This window comes from Theropithecus gelada, chromosome 8 (genome assembly GCF_003255815.1).
Source record: "Theropithecus gelada isolate Dixy chromosome 8, Tgel_1.0, whole genome shotgun sequence".
Taxonomy (NCBI): domain Eukaryota; kingdom Metazoa; phylum Chordata; class Mammalia; order Primates; family Cercopithecidae; genus Theropithecus; species Theropithecus gelada.
Genome location: NC_037676.1, coordinates 100,492,893 through 100,512,611, shown reverse-complemented (window position 1 = coordinate 100,512,611; position 19,719 = coordinate 100,492,893). Strand labels below are relative to the sequence as shown.

General features: G+C 41.1%; 1 protein-coding gene across 2 annotated transcripts in view; it reads right to left on the bottom strand.

The window, feature by feature from the left end:
- The window catches only part of POP1 (POP1 homolog, ribonuclease P/MRP subunit), a 43,173-nt gene that overhangs the window by 17,193 nt on the left and 6,261 nt on the right, over positions 1 to 19,719 (bottom strand). For both annotated transcript variants that reach the window (XM_025395289.1, XM_025395290.1), the window contains exons 2-11: positions 19,205 to 19,348; positions 14,917 to 15,084; positions 14,148 to 14,323; positions 12,276 to 12,524; positions 8,624 to 8,711; positions 7,991 to 8,178; positions 5,921 to 6,177; positions 5,705 to 5,798; positions 2,474 to 2,585; positions 1,755 to 1,874 (exon numbers count right to left, since the gene is read on the bottom strand). In XM_025395289.1, coding sequence (XP_025251074.1) covers positions 1,755 to 1,874; positions 2,474 to 2,585; positions 5,705 to 5,798; positions 5,921 to 6,177; positions 7,991 to 8,178; positions 8,624 to 8,711; positions 12,276 to 12,524; positions 14,148 to 14,323; positions 14,917 to 15,084; positions 19,205 to 19,346 — 1,594 coding nt within the window. In that variant the 5' untranslated portion in view covers positions 19,347 to 19,348. The remainder of the gene's footprint in view (positions 1 to 1,754; positions 1,875 to 2,473; positions 2,586 to 5,704; positions 5,799 to 5,920; positions 6,178 to 7,990; positions 8,179 to 8,623; positions 8,712 to 12,275; positions 12,525 to 14,147; positions 14,324 to 14,916; positions 15,085 to 19,204; positions 19,349 to 19,719) is intronic.

Genomic DNA, 19,719 nt, shown 5'->3' with positions numbered 1-19,719 from the left:
AAGGAAATTGATCTCTCACAGGTAAGAACTAATTAAAATAATCCATCAAAGCAAAATGGCAAATACTAAAGATCACAAATAAAATAACAGCTAGTACGGCAGAAATTATATTTTTAAATCTCACCTAGAAAACCAGTTACTTATATAGTGAAATGTTGTGTTAATAAAGTTGAAAAGATTTGCAGAAACACATTATTAAGATTTAATTCAAATTCTAGAACCAGCTGATCAAGCAAACTTTTCCAAAGCATCTAAGAATATTCATTATCACTTCAGGTTCTTCATGTACCCTCCCTTTTAAAAGCTCTCTAGCTGGGAATGGTGGCTCACACCTGTAATCCCAGCACTTTGGGAGGCCGAGGCAGAAGGATTGCTTGACTTCAGGAGTCAAATTAAATCACGTTTTTCAAGATAGACTTTTAATTTTCCTTGAGCTGATTCATATTAAAACAAAAGCCTTAGAGAGGATTTAATAATCACCTCATTCCAAAAAAGGATTTGAGGTAGCAAGAGAAACTAAGTAGAGTTTATAGCTTTAAGGTGATTATAATAGTCAACATTTAATGGTGTAGTAAATGCTGCAACTTTTACGTTGCACCAGACCACATCGATATTAAAAAAGAAAAGAAAAGAATGAGGCAATGACTCACTGAGTGAAGTCTTAGGCTTCATAATTAACTAACTTACCTATATATCTTCAAACTCCTCTCTCATCCAATCCACCTTTTATGTGAAGTTCTGACAGAGTAATTTATTGCCCCCTCAATAAGCTATCTAACTACATTTTAAAAAAATTCTGGGTCGGGCGTGGTGGCTCATGCCTGTAATCCCAGCACTTTGGGAGGCTGAACTGGGTGGATCACCTGAGGTCAGGAGTTTGAGATCAGCCTGGCTAACATGGTGAATCCCCATCTCTACGAAAAATACAAAAAAAATTAGCCAGGCGTTGTGGTGGACGCCTGTAATCCCAGCTACTCGGGAGGCTGAGGCAGGAGAATCGCTTGAACCTGAGACGCAGAGGTAGAAGTGATCACACCATTGCACTCCAGCCTGGGTGACAAGAGCAAGACTCCATCTCAAAAAAAAAAATTCTGAAGTCGTTACAACACAAACCTGTACTTTACCTCCAAAGATTGCCATGGTAATTTTAATTATTCCTCCAACTGATCATGTTTAAATGACAGTAAATACAATGAGACATTATCAAAATTTCTGCCAATCTCAGATCAGAACAAAATTTTAGCCAGCCCCTTACCCACCTCCTATGCCACCCCAGCCAAACAACTTTCTCAGGCCATTCTACTTAGTCTAAACCAAAACATCTTATATTTCAGCACCTGGGATGGCCTTGCCAGGATTCGAACCTGGATCATCTGTATGGTCAGACAGAGGCTTCCACTGAGCACAAGACCAGCTTCGGGTGCAGATCCCTTCCTCACAATTAAAATTCTGAAACGCCAGACATTTTCAGAGAACGTAGTTTGCAGAGAGACAGGTTTTACTAGATACTAAAAAAAGAGAACTCGGAAAATAAAATGAACATAAGTATCAGGCTACATGTTTTACAGCTAAAAGACACTTCCACACATACCATTTCCTCAGATCATAATCAGTTTGTAAAGTGGGCAGGTAAGGAGACTGCCCTAATTTTTTACAGATGAAGTTACTGGAGATGTGTCAGAGACAGAACTCTTCTAATAAGACTGGCCTGCTCAAAATCGTAAGGAAAACCTGGGGTGTTTTTAGAACTTTACCTTGGCATTTTTCTGGATTGGGCAAAGCTTTGGACTTCTTTTGGGGCAAATTTATTCGAGGATCCCCAACTGTCAGTCCCAGAATAGTACCTGCCGGAATTTCTGCTGGTGATGTTATTCCTTTAACAACAACAAAAAGAACAAAAACAACCAAAAGAAGCTTACAGAAGGTCATTCATAATACATCTATATTTGTTTGTATTTTTAAATCTTTCAGATTTTCCAATGAAATGTTTTTCTTGGACTAATTACTTAAAAGCATGTATTCCCTCTCTTCCCATTGATACTTTTAGAGAATAAGTTAACATTCATAAAGAATGAGGTTTCTCACAAAAAAACACAAAGCCAACATAAAAAAAAGGTTCTTTTATGAAATGAACACATATGCTTCTATCAGTGATAACTATAGCAGCTATGAGCAAAAACGCAGTTGTGTGCAGGTAAGTACAGAGTTTAGGTCAGTACCTGGCGTATGCATTTATCTCCACTATCAGAATGCCAGTTACTTAGAATATGAACATCTCATTTGTTTGTTGTTTCATGACCAGGCATGAATATAGTGTTTATTCACTGAGTTCAGTCCCTCTCTTACTTGGTCCTCTTGCTGTGTCACAATAGCAGCAGGTTAAAAAGCAATACTACACGTTGGAGGCCCAACTGCAAAAGGCTCTTTTAGCCCCCTTCCCTCCCCAACACAGCCCGGTCTTCCCTTTGTATACCTCCCAACAACTCGAAAATGGCTTCTTGTCTGCAATGAAGGGAAACGCTGTCAGGATTCTTACAGGTTTCTATCCACCAGCGGTGAGGTGTCTCCTCTGTGTCCTCTCCCACCTGAAAAACAACAACCGCTATTTACCGGGCGAACAATGAATCCACCTTCATAATTTTGTCATGGTTGTGATATCAGCCCCCACTCTTTCTTCTTCTGTGTGTGGAAATGAATGTGTTATGGGGTGAACCAGGGAAGCTGCCACTATACTTAACATAGTAGCTGATACCAGACTACTCTTTCAGTTAGCAGCAAGGATATAGTATTACACTTCTCTCAAGATTTCACATGAGGAAAATCATCTATGGCTTTCATAGACTAACTCACTAAGATACTTCACACCCAGTCTCTCCAGAGCACAGTACCAACAAAGGAGGCCTCCCTCCTCTCTTACCTTTTTTTTTTTTTTTGGACACAGTCTCACTCTGTCACCCAGTCTGGAGTGCAGTGGCCCGATCACAGTTCACTGCAGCCTCAATCTCCGAGGCTCAAGTGATCCTCCCACTTCAGCCTCTCAAGTGGCTGGGAGCTGGAACTACAGTCACACGCCACCATGCCCAGCTAATTTTTTAAATTTATTTTTTGTAGATACATTGTCTCACTATGGAGCCCAGGCTGGTCTTGAATTTCTGGGCTCAAGCAATCAACCCACCTCAGCCTTCCAATGAGCTGGGATTTCAGGTGTGAGCCACCGCGCCTGGTCCTCTTCCACTAGAGCTAACTTCATCATCTCCAATGTAAACAATAAAATGTTCCTCACCAAAGGAAAATCAAACCAGTACCTCTTGAAGAACTCTCCAGATAAAGGATATACTACTACTATAGTATTCCTAGAAACGTATATCTTTTCCACATGGAACTAGGAATTGAGGAAGATTTCAAAAAGCTCTTCAAGTATCACGCGCATGGCAAGAAGGGAATCTATAGCCACAACTCATGCTGAAGTTCATTGAAGTAGGATGTACACTTACAGATCCTAAAGATGCAATCATGGCCGGGTGCAGTGGCTCACACCTGTAATGACAGCATTTTGGGAGGCCGAGGCAGGCGGATCACTTGAGGCCAGGAGTTGGAGACCAGCCTGGCCAATATGGCGAAACCTCTACTAAAAATACACAAAAAATTAGCCAGGTGTGTTGGCTGGCGCCTGTAATCCCAGCTACTCAGGAGGCTGAGGTATGAGAACTGCTTGAACCTAAGAGGTGGAGGTTGTAGTGAGCTGAGATTGTGCCACTGCACGCCAGCCTGGGTGACACAGCGAGACTCTGTCTCACAAAAAAAAAAAAAAAGCAAAGGTACCATTTACTCACAGAAACTCAGGTAGCACAGCTTAGTGGTTTACAGTACAGGCTCTGGAACCAAACTTCGTAGGTTCAAATCTTTGCTCCACAACTTATTAGCTACTACGGGGCACCCTCTCTGTGCCAGGCATTGTGCTAAGCACTGGGGAGAGAGTAAAAAACAGGACCAACCCTATCCTCACCCTTATGAAGCTCACAGTCTCTTGAGAGACACAGACATTACATAAATACACAAATCCATACATACAAATTTGAGGAAATTTGCAAGATGCTCTGAAAACAACAGGAGGGATGTAGTTTAACTTGGGGGATCAGGAAAGGATGCTAGAGGGAAATGTTAGAGACTGAAACCTAAAGAATGAGGACGGTTCAGCCAAGCAAAGAGTGGTGGAGGCAGAATGCTCAGTAGTTGGAAGAAAAAAACAGGTGCAAAGGCTCTAAGGGAGACAAGAACTGACATTCTAGAACCTGAAAGAAGGTCAGGGTGGCTGAAGTGTAGAAGGTGAGAAGAAATGAGGCCTCAGAGGCAAGAAGGCATAAGATTACGTGGGTCACATTGAGCACTTTGGATTTGATCTTAATTACAATGAGAAGCTATTCAAAAACTTTTTATCAGGAAGCAACAAGAGGTGAATAAATTATCAAAAAATCACTCTGCCTCCTGTGTGGAGAATGGGCTGAAAAAGAGGAGGAATGGAGGAAACTTAAGGTTCCCTCTAGAATCTTTCCTGATCCCCTAAGTGTTCAGGTAAGAGACAACACTTGTTGAGAGTAGAGCAGAGGCAGTGAAGATGGAGAAAAGTAGCTTTTGTATTTTAAAAACTTCTAAAAACTCAGAATCTATTCAGCTCTATCATCATATTTGACCATGTCAAGTCAGTGAGAGGCACAGGCATTGAAAAGTTAATTGCACTAAGACCAGAAAACAAACAGGACCTGAACCTAGGGTACGAATTCCTAATCTAGTCTCTATGCTAGCCACTTGCCAATAGAGCTACTCGGACTTAATTTTTAGTTAATTAAAGTTAAGTAAAGGTATAAATTCAGTCCCTCAGTCACTCCAGCCACAATTCAAGTATTCAACTGCCACATGTGGCTAACGGCTATCGTACTGGACAGCACAAAGGAACATCATCCTCACAGAAAGCTCTACTGGAAGTTCTGCCCTAGACATAGTGCTCTTAACCTTTTTAGGGATTCTAGAGTCCTAAAACTAGCCCCAGAAAACCAGCCGGGTGTGGTGGCTCACATCTGTAATCCCAGCATTTTGGGAGGCCAAAGTGGGTGGATCACCTGAGGTTAGGAGTTCAAGACCAGCCTGGTCAACATGGTGAAACACTGTCTCTACTAAAAATACAAAAATTAGCTGGGCCTGGTGGTGCGCACCTATAGTCTCAGCTACTCGGGAGGCTGAGGCAAGAGAAGCGCTTGAATCCGGGAGGCAGAGGGTGCAGTGAGCTAAGATCACACCACTGCACTCCAGCCTGGGCGACGGAACGTGACTCCATCTCGGGAAAAAAAAGAAAAAGAAAGAAAGAAAGAAAACCTACGTGGCACAAGGACAAATGCACAAAATCTGGCACACAATTTCAGGGATTTTAGAGACTCCCTACCTATGAAGCCGAAGTTAAGACCCTCTACAAGGCTCATAGCTACCAGAGCAGTCTGTATTTAAATAAGAACAGTCAGTTTACTGATCATATCCACTTAGTTGTGGTCTTCTAGGAGAAGTGAAAGATAACAAAATCTTTGATAATAAGTAGGGAAATAAACATCTAAAAGCCATGGCCCAAAATGTTACCAAATTATATATTAGGTTTCACAAATTTGACAGGAAAAACATAATTAGAATAAAACACTACCGTCACTTTTACTCTTACAGTGTGGACAGAAGCAGCTTTTATTGCTTCAGTTAGGATGGAGTGGGAAAGTGGCCCAATCAGCCGGAATCTGTTCATCTCCATCGTCAAATCGCTGAAAAAGAAAGAAGATCTTAAAATGGAAACTTCCATCACACAACATCTGTGCCACTGACAAAAACAGAGCAAGTTTTCACTGAAAATATTCAGTAGGTTCAAAGTAAATTCAACTCATACCTGATTACAATGCCTGTGGTTGGAGAGATCCAAGCGTATGGTAGACATGGATCTCTAGTTCCATCGCCGATAATTTTTTTAATTGGTTTAGCATTTTCTCCATCATCTTTCCTTTTTCTTTTCTTGCCAATTTTCTCATCAGGCAATTCAGTTTGGCTTTTTTCTTGGGATTGTGTCAGAAATGGGTCAGCGATGCAGACAGTTGATTTGATGGGTTCCACGCACTGGCACGCTGCTTTTATTTCCTCTAAGATATCCTAAAAATATATTTAAATATTCACTTTAAAATCCTGAAATTTAAATATATTATGACAAATTTAGTTGGGTTTTTTTTTTTTTTTAATCGCTTTAAAAATTAACATTTTTGGCCAGGCATGGTGGCTCATACCTGTAATCCCAGCACTTTGGGAGGCCGAGGCGGGTAGATCACCTGAGGTCAGGAGTTCGAGACCAGCCTGACCAACATGGCAAAACTCCATCTCTACTAAAAAGTACAAAAACTAGTTGGGTGTGGTGGCAGGCACCTGTAATCTCTGCTACTCAGGAGGCTGAGGAAGGAGAATCGCTTGAACCTGGGAGGCAGAGGTTGCAGTGAGCTGAGATCATGCCATCAAAATCCAGCCTAGGCAACAGAGCGAGACTCCATCTCAAAAAAAAAATTCACATTTTTATCCCTTCACAGATTAACTTAAATTAATCACCAAAAAGCTTTTTTGGACCAGGTGTGGTGGCTCACGTCTGTAATCCCAGCACTTTGGGAAGCTGAGGCGGGAGGATGGCTTCCGCCCAGGAGTTTGAGACCACCCTGGACAACATAGGGAGACCTTGTTTCTACACAAAATAAAAAAATATTTAGGTGGACACGGTGGCATACCCCTGTAGTCTAAGCTACTCAGGAGGCTGAGGCAGGAGGATCACTTGAGCCCAGGAAGTAGAGGCTGCAGTGGGCTATGACTGCACCACTGCACTCAAGTCTCAATGACAGAGCAAAACCCTGTCTCAAAATATATATATATATTTAAATCTAATTTTAATTTTTTAAAAAAGCATTTTGGAGTGTTCTGAGTAGTGCATGTCACTTTAAACAAAAAAAATTGAAATTTAAAATTTAAAATGGGTTAGGGCTAGGGTTAGGGGTAGGGTTAGTCAAATATTATGAAAACAACAAGATCACTCTGACTAAATTTTTTTTAAGTAGTGAGTATGCTAAAGAAGGGAAGCTAAGCTGAATTCAGTGTGAAAAATCATCAGAAGTACTCAGAAATAGCTTTTCATTATCAAATAGGCTCCAATTAGCACCTAGATACTAGTGAACCACTTCAGTCATGGTAGAAACATTAGTTCCAATTCAACATTTCAAATAATTAGCATAAGGCTGGTTTTCATCTCTACTTCTACTTATGACTTACTAAAAATATGAGAGGTCAAGATTAGTTTCATTTTTTTTTTTTTCAAGACAGGGTCTCACTGTCACCCAGGCTGGAGCGCAATAGCACGATTTCACCTCACTGCAACTCTGCCTCCTGGGCTCAAAGCGATCCTCCTGCCTCAGCCTCCCAAGTAGCTGAGACTACAGGCGCATGCCACCAATCCCAGCTAATTTTCATCTTTTTTGCAGAGACGGGGTTTCACCATGTTGCCCAGCCTAGTCTCAAACTCTTGGATTCAAGCAATCCAATTGCTTCAGCCTCCCAAAGTGGGGGGATTACAGGCATGAGAAACCATGCCCCGCCCTGACTTCATTCTATTTGAAGAACAAGTTCTGGGGATCTAACGTACAGCATGGGTGGTGATGGATGTGTTATTTGATTGTGGTACACAACATGTACATCAAATCATCATATTATATACTTCGAATATATTTGCTTTTTGTCAACTAGACATTTTTAAACACAAATTTTATAAGTTTTTTTAAAAATTCACTTCATTCAATATTCACAGAGCCTCCCATATACAAATATCAGACTATCAGACAAACCTTTACACTATGTACATTTCTACAGTATTGACTTCCAGTTATAATTAAAAATGCAGTTTCAGAATAATAGGAGATAACCTGAAAGATTATACCTGTTTAAGGGTTGGATGCAGCCAGATCCACAGCTGCCTGCTCTCAGAAGTGTCACCAGGGGTCCTCTGGGACTTCCAGATAAACGTAACAGGCCCAAGCATTTCTCTGGGATATTTATTCACCCGATAAAGCACAAGGCTCCCTTGGCGCTTTCCAGACAAGCAGTGAACTGCTGCAAACGTCAGTCCTGACATCAACAAAAGCAAAATTCCATAATTCCAGGTATTGAGACTGCAGTCCTATTTCCTGATAGCCACACTGTCATTCACTGTCTGCCTCCATGAGAGGTGAAGTTTTGGTTGTGAGGATTGCTCAGATCAAAGCCTGGCACACAGTAAGTTCTCAACAAATATGTGTTAAATGAATAATGAGAGCTTCAAGTTTCTTTCTGTCAAGTTCACCCCACCAGAAAAACGACTCTATCACATTGTCAAGTGTAAAACTTGACAATGTTAGAAATGATTTAAAAGCCAACCCAACTGTTCTTAAATTAATATTTTCATTGGGAATGATTAGCGTCTCACACATTTTTCTATATGTTTGAATTCCAAAATGCTTACAGTAGACACTTCTTTATGAAAGGAATAAATATATAAAGACTAAAATAGAACTCAGCTTTAAAACAAGTTTACCTGTGTCTATGCTACACATTCCAGAAAGTGCCTTTAGTATTTCTTCCTCTTTGCCTTTCAACTCCAAACAACAGTAGTAGGATAAATCCTGCACAAAGCGGGAGACACAAGTACTTAGGAATTTACACAGGCAAACCTGCTAAGAAGCCAAAAGCCACATCACAAAACCTTTAGAGGCTTAAGACACAAAACAAATTGCTAAAGCTATGTTCTCATATGTCAAAATCTAAACCTTCTCCTGCCCGATGGTTTAGGGGAAAAAATATCTAAACCCATCCATTCCTGTTACCTTAGCAAATATTTTTAAACCAATCTGAACCAAAATAAAAATGAATCTCCATTTAAAAATGTAAGTTACAGTATGCTACCTTTTAGATAATCTACGTTTTATCCCATATTCATAGACAGGTTCTATGGAAGGTATATAACTGTTGCTTCTAAGAAAGAACCGTTCACCCCCAAAATCTACCTAAGATAAGAAACCAGAGTAAAATAAGGAAAACAGTAATGAATTCTGAAAAATTATGCTCAGGTTGCTCAATTTGGTTAGGTAATTCAGGACCTCAAGATTACTTAACACTAAGCCTAGAGATACAATATTGCAATTAATCCATCCCATATTTCTCCCATGCTCAATCTTAACCATGATATGCAACTTTAAGCACAGTACAAAGAAAGTAAAAGTAATAACATAGAATTTTAAGTAAGATGAAGAGAGATCAAACCAAGCTAATGAAATCAATGTTAAAAGTTTCAATAGTTATAGTATCCATAATCATAATAACAGTTCTAATTGTTTGTTTTGTTTTGTTTTTGAGACGGGGTCTTACTCTGTTGCCAATGCTAGAGTACAGAGGTGCAATCACAGCTACAGAAATCTCAACTTCCTAGGCTCAAGCAATCCTCCTGCCTCAGCCTCCCAAGTAGCTGGGACTACAGGTATGAGCCACCACACCCAGCATTTTTTTTTTTTTTTTTTTTTTTTCAGAGACAGAGTCTCACTATGTTGCCCAGACTGGTCTTGAATCCCAGGACTCAAGCAATCCTCCTGCCTCAGCCTCCCAAAGTGCTGTGATTCTAAGCATGAACTGCCATGCCTGGCCTGTAATAGTTAATAGTCATTGAAGGGTTACTGAGTACCAGCAATGAGTTAACTCTTTACATGAACTGTCATTTAGTCTTCCTCACAACCAGATGTACCAAGTATGGTTATCTTATCTGATAGACAAGGACACTGTGACACAGAGATTGTTACTTGAACAAAGACACAGAGTCATTAAGTGGAGAAGCCAGCATTCTAATCAGGCTCGGTGACCTGCCAAACCAACCCTTCTGCTATGGCACCTTTAGGCAGTTTCAGTGCACTCAGCAACTAGAACTAAAAGGCAAATTATAGCTATGATTCTGACAACACACATTAATCAATATGATCACTCACACAAAGAAATCTTCCTATCCAGTGACCAGCTCTCAGCTGTCAGTGGCCAGAGGAACCTCACCCAAATGTGTGCAAACAAGTGACAGCAGAGAATAATGGTTGAGAGTGTGGAACCCTGGAGTCAGGCAACTGGGCTCAAATCTGAACCTCAACACTCATTGGCCATATGGTCATGGGTAAATTACCTAACCTCTCTGTACCTCAGTTTCTCCATCTGTAAAATGGAAATAATGGTAACTCCTTACCTCATACTATTGTGAGGATTAAATGAGTAAACACATGCAAAGCATTTAAAACTGGGTAGGGCGTATATTAAGCACTCACTATTTGTTATTATTACTTATTATTTTTATTACTTAGGGCTGATCAAATTTTTTAAAAAGTATCTAATAACTTTAGCAAACATTCTGCCCAAAATGAAAAGTAACTCATTGGCAGAGGACAGTGGAAAAAGCGCAGGCCAGGGGAATCAGCCACCCAAGTGCTATGTAGGCCACCAACAAGCTGTGTGAGCCCAGGCAAGTCACTTCATCTCTCTAGAACCCAGCTTCCTCAATGTGAATGAGGAACTTGACTATAATCTATGATTTCTGCTGCTGAGTTCTCAAATCAAAGACTCCTAAAAGGTGCTCTTATTCACTTCACACTCATTATAATGACTGTGATCAAACAAATAAATAAGTAATAAGTACTGACAAGGATGAGGGGAAATTGGAACCCTTGTGTATTGCTGGCGGGAATGTAAAATGATACGGTTGCTATGGAAAATGGTAAAGCAGTACCTCAAAAAATTAAACATAAAATTACCATACAATTATCATATGATCCAGCAATTACACTTCTGGGGATATACTCAAAGGGACTGAAAGCAGGGATTGTAGTGATATTTGCATATCCATGCTCACAGCAGCATTATTTACAATAGCCAAAAGGTGGAAGTAAGCCAAATGTCCACTGACAGATAAATGGATAATCAAGATATGGTATATACCTACAATGGAATACATCTTCAGCCTTAAAAGGGAAGGGAATTCTGACATATGCTACAACATGGATGAATTTTAAGACATTATGCTAAACGAAATAAGCCAGTCACAAAAAGACAAATATCGTACGATTTCACTCCTATGAAGTACCTATAGGATCAAATTATTGGATAGGCAGTAGAATGGTGGCTGCCAGGGGCTGAAGGAATGGGGAGTTAGTGTTTAATGAGTACAGAGTTTCAGTTTGGGAGGATAAAATGGAGATGGATGGTGGTACTGATTACACAACATAAACATACTTAATGCCACAGAACTGTACACTTAAAATGGTCAAATGGTTTTGTTATGTATATTTGACCACGATTTTTAAAAAAGATTCTTGTATTGCTTACTCTCAAGGGGTATCAAAGGACACCAATAATAATCGCTTTCAAAATTTGGCCAAGGCCATTCTGCCATTGAAAGATAGGCCCTTCTGCAAAGAACAAATTTCTAAATATGTATTGGAAGAAATAGAAAGCACTTGAATTAGCTACTGAGAGGAGGGAACAATCAGATAAATACTATTAACAGGGTCTAAAATAATGTGTCCTCTCAAAGCTTTTAAAATTTAAAACATCCTTTAGCATCCCACTGACCCATAAACACCTAGACCAGCATTTTGAACCCTGTTCAGGGTACACAGTAGATTCTGAAATATCTGTTATTGGTGAATGACTGTTAGATTAATCTATAGTGAATAAAGCTTGATATGATCAACGAGACCTGCACGATTTGGTTCCTACTCTTTTCTCCAGCCTAACCTCGCCCTCATGTTGCCTTGCTCTCCTCTTCATCTCTGTCACACAGAATTGATTCCAGTTCTTCACTCTCACCTGGCTTCCTTCTGCCTTCCCCCTCTCCCATCTTATCCCTGAGAGCTCAGTTCAAGCAGCACTTCTAGGGGATGCCCTCCAGTGTGATGAGCAGGTTAGAAATGCTCATCATACTGTATGCTTTTCCCTTACAATCACATATCTGGAAATCATTTGATCAATGTCAGTCACTCCCCTAACTATAGGCTGCCTGATCTCCAGTATCTGGCAAAGGACCCGGGCCTCATGCTCAGGAATCATTTTTCCAATGAATAACCACATAAACGGGGCTTGGCATACCATCAACTATTCTAAAGGTCTCAATAGGAAAGGATCAAACAAAAATAACAAGAAAGCCCACTGGGAAAGCTCACCTGCAGGAGGCACCTGTTCGTCATGGCTCGATAGCAGGCTCTGTGGCTCTTGACTGTTGGCCTCTCCCCAAGGCAGTAGCCCCACTTCCTGACCATGTGAAACCGCTTGGCATGCCAGATGTGGGTTTCTAACCAAATGTTCTTCTTTTGTCTACGGTTAAATTCTAGCGTCCGGTTCATGTGACATCTTCGAGCTTTATGGCATTTATTTTTTGAATGTTCTTTTTTCTGATGTACAGCTTTCTCCGCCTATAGTTTCAAGAAAAGAGACATATCCCAGTTTGTAAGAATCTCAAAACAGAGTTAATGGTTAGGAATGCAAACAAATAACTTTAGATTAAGTGGAATATTTTGTAGATCCCATTAGTTTGCTTAAATTGTTAACTTGGGGCCGGGCGCGGTGGCTCATGCTTGTAATCCCAGCACTTTGGGAGGCCAAGGTGGGCAAATCACGAGGTCAGGAGATCGAGAACATCCTGGCTAACACGGTGAAATCCCGTCTCTACTAAAAAAAATACAAAAAATTAGCGGGTGTGGTGGTAGGCGCCTGCAGTCCCAGCTACTTGGGAGGCTGAGGCAGGAGAATGGTGTGAAGCCGGGAAGCGGAGCTTGCAGTGAGCCAAGATCGCGCCACTGCACTCCAGCCTGGGGGACAAAGCAAGACTCCGTCTCAAAAAAAAAAAAAAAAAATTGTTAACTTGGTTTCTTCAATGTAAGTAGAGAAGGAAGATATATGGCTATTAGTATTAGAGGGCAAGAAAGAAGAAGTCAAATGTTAGCTTCTTGTTGTCATTTTAACCTGTAGAACTGTAACTAAAACCAAAAACTTAAGACCAAAAATAATATAAGTGAGGAAAATCCACACATTTCATTTCAGTTAGGCTACAGACAGACACATGCTGAATGCTATCACTGGCAAATAGACTTTACATTTAAATCCAGAAAGTATAAAATTCCTTGTTAGTTTTCCCTCTTGAACTCAAACCCCACCACTAGCGTAGCAATGGTACATAGAAGGCTGCTCAATAAATAGGTTTTAAGCCAATTAGTAAAGACATTGGCTTAATCTTAGAATGTTCAAGTCTAGAATTCTGGTGAAGCCAAAACACAATTAGACTTGCACAAAAATTAAAACCCAGTTCAACTTTTCAACTTTGAAAAAGTCAGAAAGCAAATGCTAAGCATTGATGTTGCTTTTTTTAACCTTCCTACCCCAAGCTGGCCACACTCCAAAAACACAAATCCAAAACTACTTGGTAAGAGGGTCAGGTTTTTTTTACATTTGGGAAGGGAACATAAACTATTCAACATCCTTACAAGAGAGGAGTATCAAATGCTGTATTTCAAAGCACCTGTAATAGCCAATTGTCTGTTAATTTGGCTTGGAGGGAAGCAGAAGTTTGGATAATAATTAAATCAAATATACGCAAAACAAAAACAAAAACCATGAGGGTGTTGTTTTCTGAGGTTTTTGTTTGTTTGTTTTCTCTTTAGACAAGGTCTCACTGTCGCCCAGGCTGGAGTACAGTAGCGGGATCACAGCTCATTGTAGCCTCAGCCTCCCCTGACTCAGGGGATCCTCCCATCTCAGTTTCCAAGTAGCTGGGACTACAGGCACACATGCACCACCACGCCCAGCTAATTTTGGGATTTTTTTGTAGAGATGAGGTTTCGCCATGTTGCTCAGGCTGGTCTTGAACTCCTGGGCTCAAGCAATCTGCCCACCTCAGCCTCTCAAAGTGCTGGGATTACAGGTGTGAGCCACCATGCCCAGCCTTGGTTTTCATTTTTAATAAATTCTATTAGGTCAATACTTCTCAATTTCTTCTAGGAGTTACTACTCTAAACATTTACACTAAGTGGAACTCCAACCTCTTTCTGTGCAATCTCCTGTAACCGTCTGGGAAGACGTTTGACATTGTGGCTCATGGCTCTTCGTCGCATGTGCCGTGGCAGAGTCTGGAAAACCAGTGAATTTGAAGACTTCTGGGTCACAGCTTTTAACATAGCACTGATTTCAGCAGCTCGTGCTTGAGCAAAAGTAGAAGCTGTTGAAAGAATTAACAACGTCATTAAACACCAATCTTGAATTAATGCTGGAGAATAAATAGGCTGCTGGGGAAACTTAAGTGAATTCCTCCACCAAGAAGGTGTAAAGAGAGACCAGAAAGCACATCTAAGGTATGTACAAGGAATACAGGGTTTAATGTGGTAGTGTGGTTGGGGATTATAGGGTGAAGAACAGAAGAGGCTGGAAAGGGCCTGGAGACAGGCCCTTTAAATAAAGGTTTGGTTGCCATTAGTGCATATGCAATTTTCCATCTTTGGAGAATGCCATGCTGAGTATGGATGGCATATGTAAAACAAGACAGGCGTGGGGGCTAAGACAAAGAGGAACAGTTCACAAAGGCTTGTAAGAAGACGAGTAAGAGACAGGGAGAGAAACTGAAGAAGGGAGAGCCATTAAGCCCAAGGAAGCTCTGGTCAAAGTCCAGGCTAGAGGTGAGAAGGATCTGAAGTGGGAGGAGGAGAGGAGAGGCAGGGGAGGCAGAGCCAGGACCACAAGGAGGGCAGTTTGTTGCTGCACTAGACATGAAGAGCTCAAAATACAAGCAAACTGCACTTCTTTATGAGTACCCACCGGTTATATACTTGGGGATCTCCTGAGATGTGCCCTCGGGACCTGCTTTCCATCCTCCCTTTTTTCTAAACATCCCTTTGGAGGAAGACTGCTCATTCACATCAGGGTCAGGCAGAGAGTGGGGGTTGACTCTGGTTTGCCACTGTCGTGAAGTTCCAGGATGAGGCTCTAGTATATTTTCAAAAAGAAACATGTCACCTTTATCAGAGATAAAAATTATAGTGGAGAACTAGTATTTGTTGGGTGGCAACACTGACCGTGTTTTCAATCCTACAGTCACCCTGTAAGGTGGCTATTATTACTTATTTTTAAAGAGGAATCTTAAGTAGGAAGGTGAATTCACTTGCCTGAGGTCACAAAGCTAGTAGGTAGCACACAAGGTAATCATGTCAGGATGACATATAAAGGACCCTGGATATAACAGATACAGGGGAAATTTTCTCCTATAAACAGTGCAACATGAATGTCAAATCTAAGCTCCCTGGTATGGTCTGAATGCTTATGTCCCCCAAAATTCCAATGTTGAAATTCTAACCCCCAAGGTGATGGTATTAGGAGGTGGGGCCTTTAGGAGGCGATTAGGTCATGAGGGTAGAGCCTTCATGAATGAGATTAGTATCCTTATAAAGGAGTGCTCACAGAGACCCTCGCTCCTTCCACCATGTGAGAACCCAGTAAAAAGGTGATGTATATGAAGCAGAAGGCAGGCCCACACCAGTCACCAAACCTGCTGGCTCCTTCATCTTGGACTTTTCAGCCCTCAGAACTGTGAGAAATACATTTGTTATTTATAAGCTACCCAGTAAGATACAGGTTGAGTATCCCTCATCTGAAATAACTGGGACCAGAAGTGTTTCAAATTCCAACTTTTTTTGGATTTTGGAATATTCATACACATATAAAATGAGGTATCTTGAACACAAGTCTAAGGTATCTTAGAACACAAGTCTAAAGACAAAATTCAATTATGTTTCTTTTACCTTATCATTCATAGCCCGAAGGTAATTTTATACAATATTTTTAATAATTTGTGCAGGAAACTTTTTGCACATTGTATACTTGAAGCATCAGAAAGCAAAGGTGCCACTATCTCAGCCACCCTGTGGACAATCTGTGGTTGGCTGGCATCAGCACCCTTCCTGACTCGGAATCTATATGCTACTGATAAGAAATCACTTTCTCACGCTGATTCACATGTAAGTATTTAACAGTAAAAATTACATGCCATTTTATTTGTCTTTGCAGGTGTGCTTAGGTGGTGAAATCTAGGAGTGCTTGGAAATATTTATATCCCAGCTGAAGGGGGCTGGGAACATCTGTTTTCCCATGGGAATGCTGAATAAACTGTGTGTTATATGCCTGCATTTCGACGGTGACCCATTACGTGAGGTAGGATATGGAATTTGCCACCTGTTGTGTCATGTCAGTGCTCAAAAAGTTTCGGATTTTGGAGGACTTTAGACTTCAGATCTTTGGATCAGGAATGCTCAACCTGTATTTTGTTACAGCAGCCCAAACGACACTCCCTTAATACTATAATCCACATGATTGTATACAGTATTTTATCCTAATTCTCCACCACACTCAAATTGAGAGCTACTATACTAAATAAATAACTAAAAGCAAAGTTCCAGGATGGATGTGGTGGCTCACACCTCTAATCCCAGCACTTTGAGAGGCCAAGGTGGGCGGATCACTTGAGTCCAGGAGTTTGAGACTAACTGGTCAACGTGGCGAAACCCTGTCTCTACAAAAAAAAAAAAAAAAAAAATTAGCTGGGCACAGTGGCACACGCTTGTAGCCCCAGCTACTCGGGAAGCTGAGGTGGGAGGATCACGTGAGCCCAGGCGGTCGAGGTTGTAGTGAGCCACGACTGTGCCACTGCACTCCAGCATGGGCAACAGAGTGGGACCCTGTCTTAAAAATTTTAAAAGCAAAATTTCCAGCCAGGCGCAGTAGTTCACGCCTGTAATCCCAGCACTTTGGGAGGCCAAGGTGGGCAGATTGCCTGAGCTCAGGAGTTCAAGACCAGCCTGGGCAACACGTTAAACCCCATCTCTACTAAAATACAAAAAATTAGCCGGGTGTGGCAGCATGTGACTGTAGTCCCAGCTACTTGGGAGGCTGAGGCAGGATAATTGCTTGAATCCAGGAGGCAGAGGTTGCCGTGGGCCAAGATCGCACCACTGCACTCCAGCGCAGGCAACAGAGCAAGACTCTGTCTCCAAAAAAAAAGGCAACACTAGCACACAAGTGTCTGGGAATTATGACTATAAGACAACATTAAATATCTGCCTGTGGCCAGGTGCAGTGGCTTACGCCTGTAATCCCAGCACTTTGGGAGGCTGAAGCAGGTGGATCACTTGAGGTTAGGAATTTGAGACCAGACTGGCCAACATGGTGAAACCCTGTCTCTACTAAAAGTACAAAAATTAGCCAAGAGTGGCGGCACACGCCTGTAGTCTCGGCCACTCAGGTGGCTGAGGCAGGAAAATCGCTTGAACCCAGGAGGTGGATGTTGCAGTGAGCCAAGATCGCACCATTGTACTCCAGCCTGGGCGACATAGCAAGACTCTGTCTCAAAAAAAAAAAACACTGTCTGTAAATTAAAGGAGAGATCAGTAGAGAATTTCATAGTGTTTCTGCTTATTTCAATTGTGGTGTTAATTATTAAGCCACTATAATCTTAAAACACTGTGAGGATAATATGTGTTTATCACATGGCATGGTGGGCATCAACTGTAGGATCCCAATCTAGACCTTATGAACTTGACTCTAAAGTTTACTTAATCAGACCCAGTGCACAGTTTTTAAAAGCATTCCAAACAAGTTCTTGGCCACTTGCGTTTGCTGTCTTCCCAAATTAGCATTTTCTACCACTGCCCTAATGAACAACTGTGATCTTCCTATCCCTTCATAAGGTTCTAAAATCAGCACATCAGTGAAATACAGATATGATGACTATACTGCACTTCTCTTAGGAAATACAGAAGTATAATAATCACTGATGTTAAAGTAGAAATAAAATATACCAGCTCTAAAATATGCATAGCTAATTTTCATTATTTATAGTAGTTATGTTTCATACAGTCACTAAATTATGTCAATGAATCAGTGAATACCAAACCATTCCTCCTAGTGGGGATACATATATATCTTCATCTCACGTAAATTATCTTTTTTTTTTCTTTTTTTTTGAGACAGTCTCACTCTGTCACCCAGGCTGGAGTGCAATGGCACGATCTTGGCTCACTGCAACCTCCACCTCCCGGGTTCAAGCGATTCTCCTGCCTCAGCCTCCCGAGTGGCTGGGACTACAGGCATGCACCACCACGCGTGGCTAATTTTTGTATTTTTAGTAGAGACGGGGTTTCGCCATGTTGGCCAATCTAGTCTCGAACTCCTGACTTCAGGTGATCTGCCCACCTCAGCCTTCGAGAGTGCTGGGATTACAGGTGTGAGCCACTGCCCATGGCCATATTATAATCTTAAATCCTAAAAACAACTCCTCCTGGCAGAGTCTATTTCCTTTATTTTACAAAAGAGAAAATGAAGTCTAGAAATGCTAAGTGACCTGCATGAGGCTGCCCCAGGGCTGAGATTCAAACCCCAGGAGAGCTGGAGCTTCTTGCACTGTACTGCCCTGCCCCTGTACTACCACCATCCTCCGGCCATTTCTGCATGAAAGCTGGGAAGCTCGGCTGGGAACACAAACACAGGGCAACTCAAATTTTTCCCGCTCTATGTATGTCCAAAAATGATAGCAAAGCTCCATGGGTATTGATATTGGGGTTACAAATAAGCTTTGGCAAGAAGGCAAACTTGCAAATAGGAAATTGAAAAATAATAATAAGGGTCTACTGTATCTGTTTTTAATTCAGCTCATTTACTATTTAGATAATGACTATCAAAAGAGCTAACAAAAGCAATTTGATCAAAATGGGATTGGAGAGAGCATCATGTGTATCTTTTTTTTTTTTTTTTTTTTTTTTGAGATGGAGTCTCCCTCTGTCTTTAGGCTAGAGTGCAGTATCACAATCTCGGCTCACTGTAACCTCCACCTCCTGGGTTCAAGCAATTCTCCTGCCTCAGCCTCCTGAGTAGCTGGGACTACAGGCACGTGCCACCACACCCAGTTAATTTTTGTATTTTTAGTAGAGCCAGGGTTTCACCATGTTGGCCAGGATGGTCTCGATATCTTGACCTCATGAACCACCCGCTTCAGCCTCCCAAAGTGCTGGGATTACAGGCGTGAGCCACCATGGCTGGTCTATTTTGTGTATCTTACCTTGTTTTTGAGCTTGGAAAGGTTTTTCACCTCCACTGTGGTGCTTTATGCCTCTGTCAGCCACAAAGCCAGAGGACAGAGTCACATTGGTGGGCTGGTTTCTCATTTTCTTGGCGTGTTTTCTTTCTTTTGCATTAGACATTTCTGGAAAGAAAGTAATACATTTAACACAGGGAAAGGAAACTTTCACTTAAAAATAAAAATAAATTTAATGAGTAAATATTCATGTGATTCAAAATAAGTCTACTGATGGAAGAGACCCTATTAGTACATTCCAGTTTGCACTGTCAAATAATTAAATCATATACAACTGTTGATACCAAATAAAGTCTGTTAGAAAAATGAAAAATGAGATAAGATTGCTATGGATGATAAAAAAATTAATTAGTTCAAATACTTTATCTTGATTCTTGGATGAAATAAGAGCCACCCGAATCAATGAAATATAAAACACCCTATTCCAAAAGGAGAAACTCTATTAAAAACAACACAGATCACTGATGCTTTCATTTCTG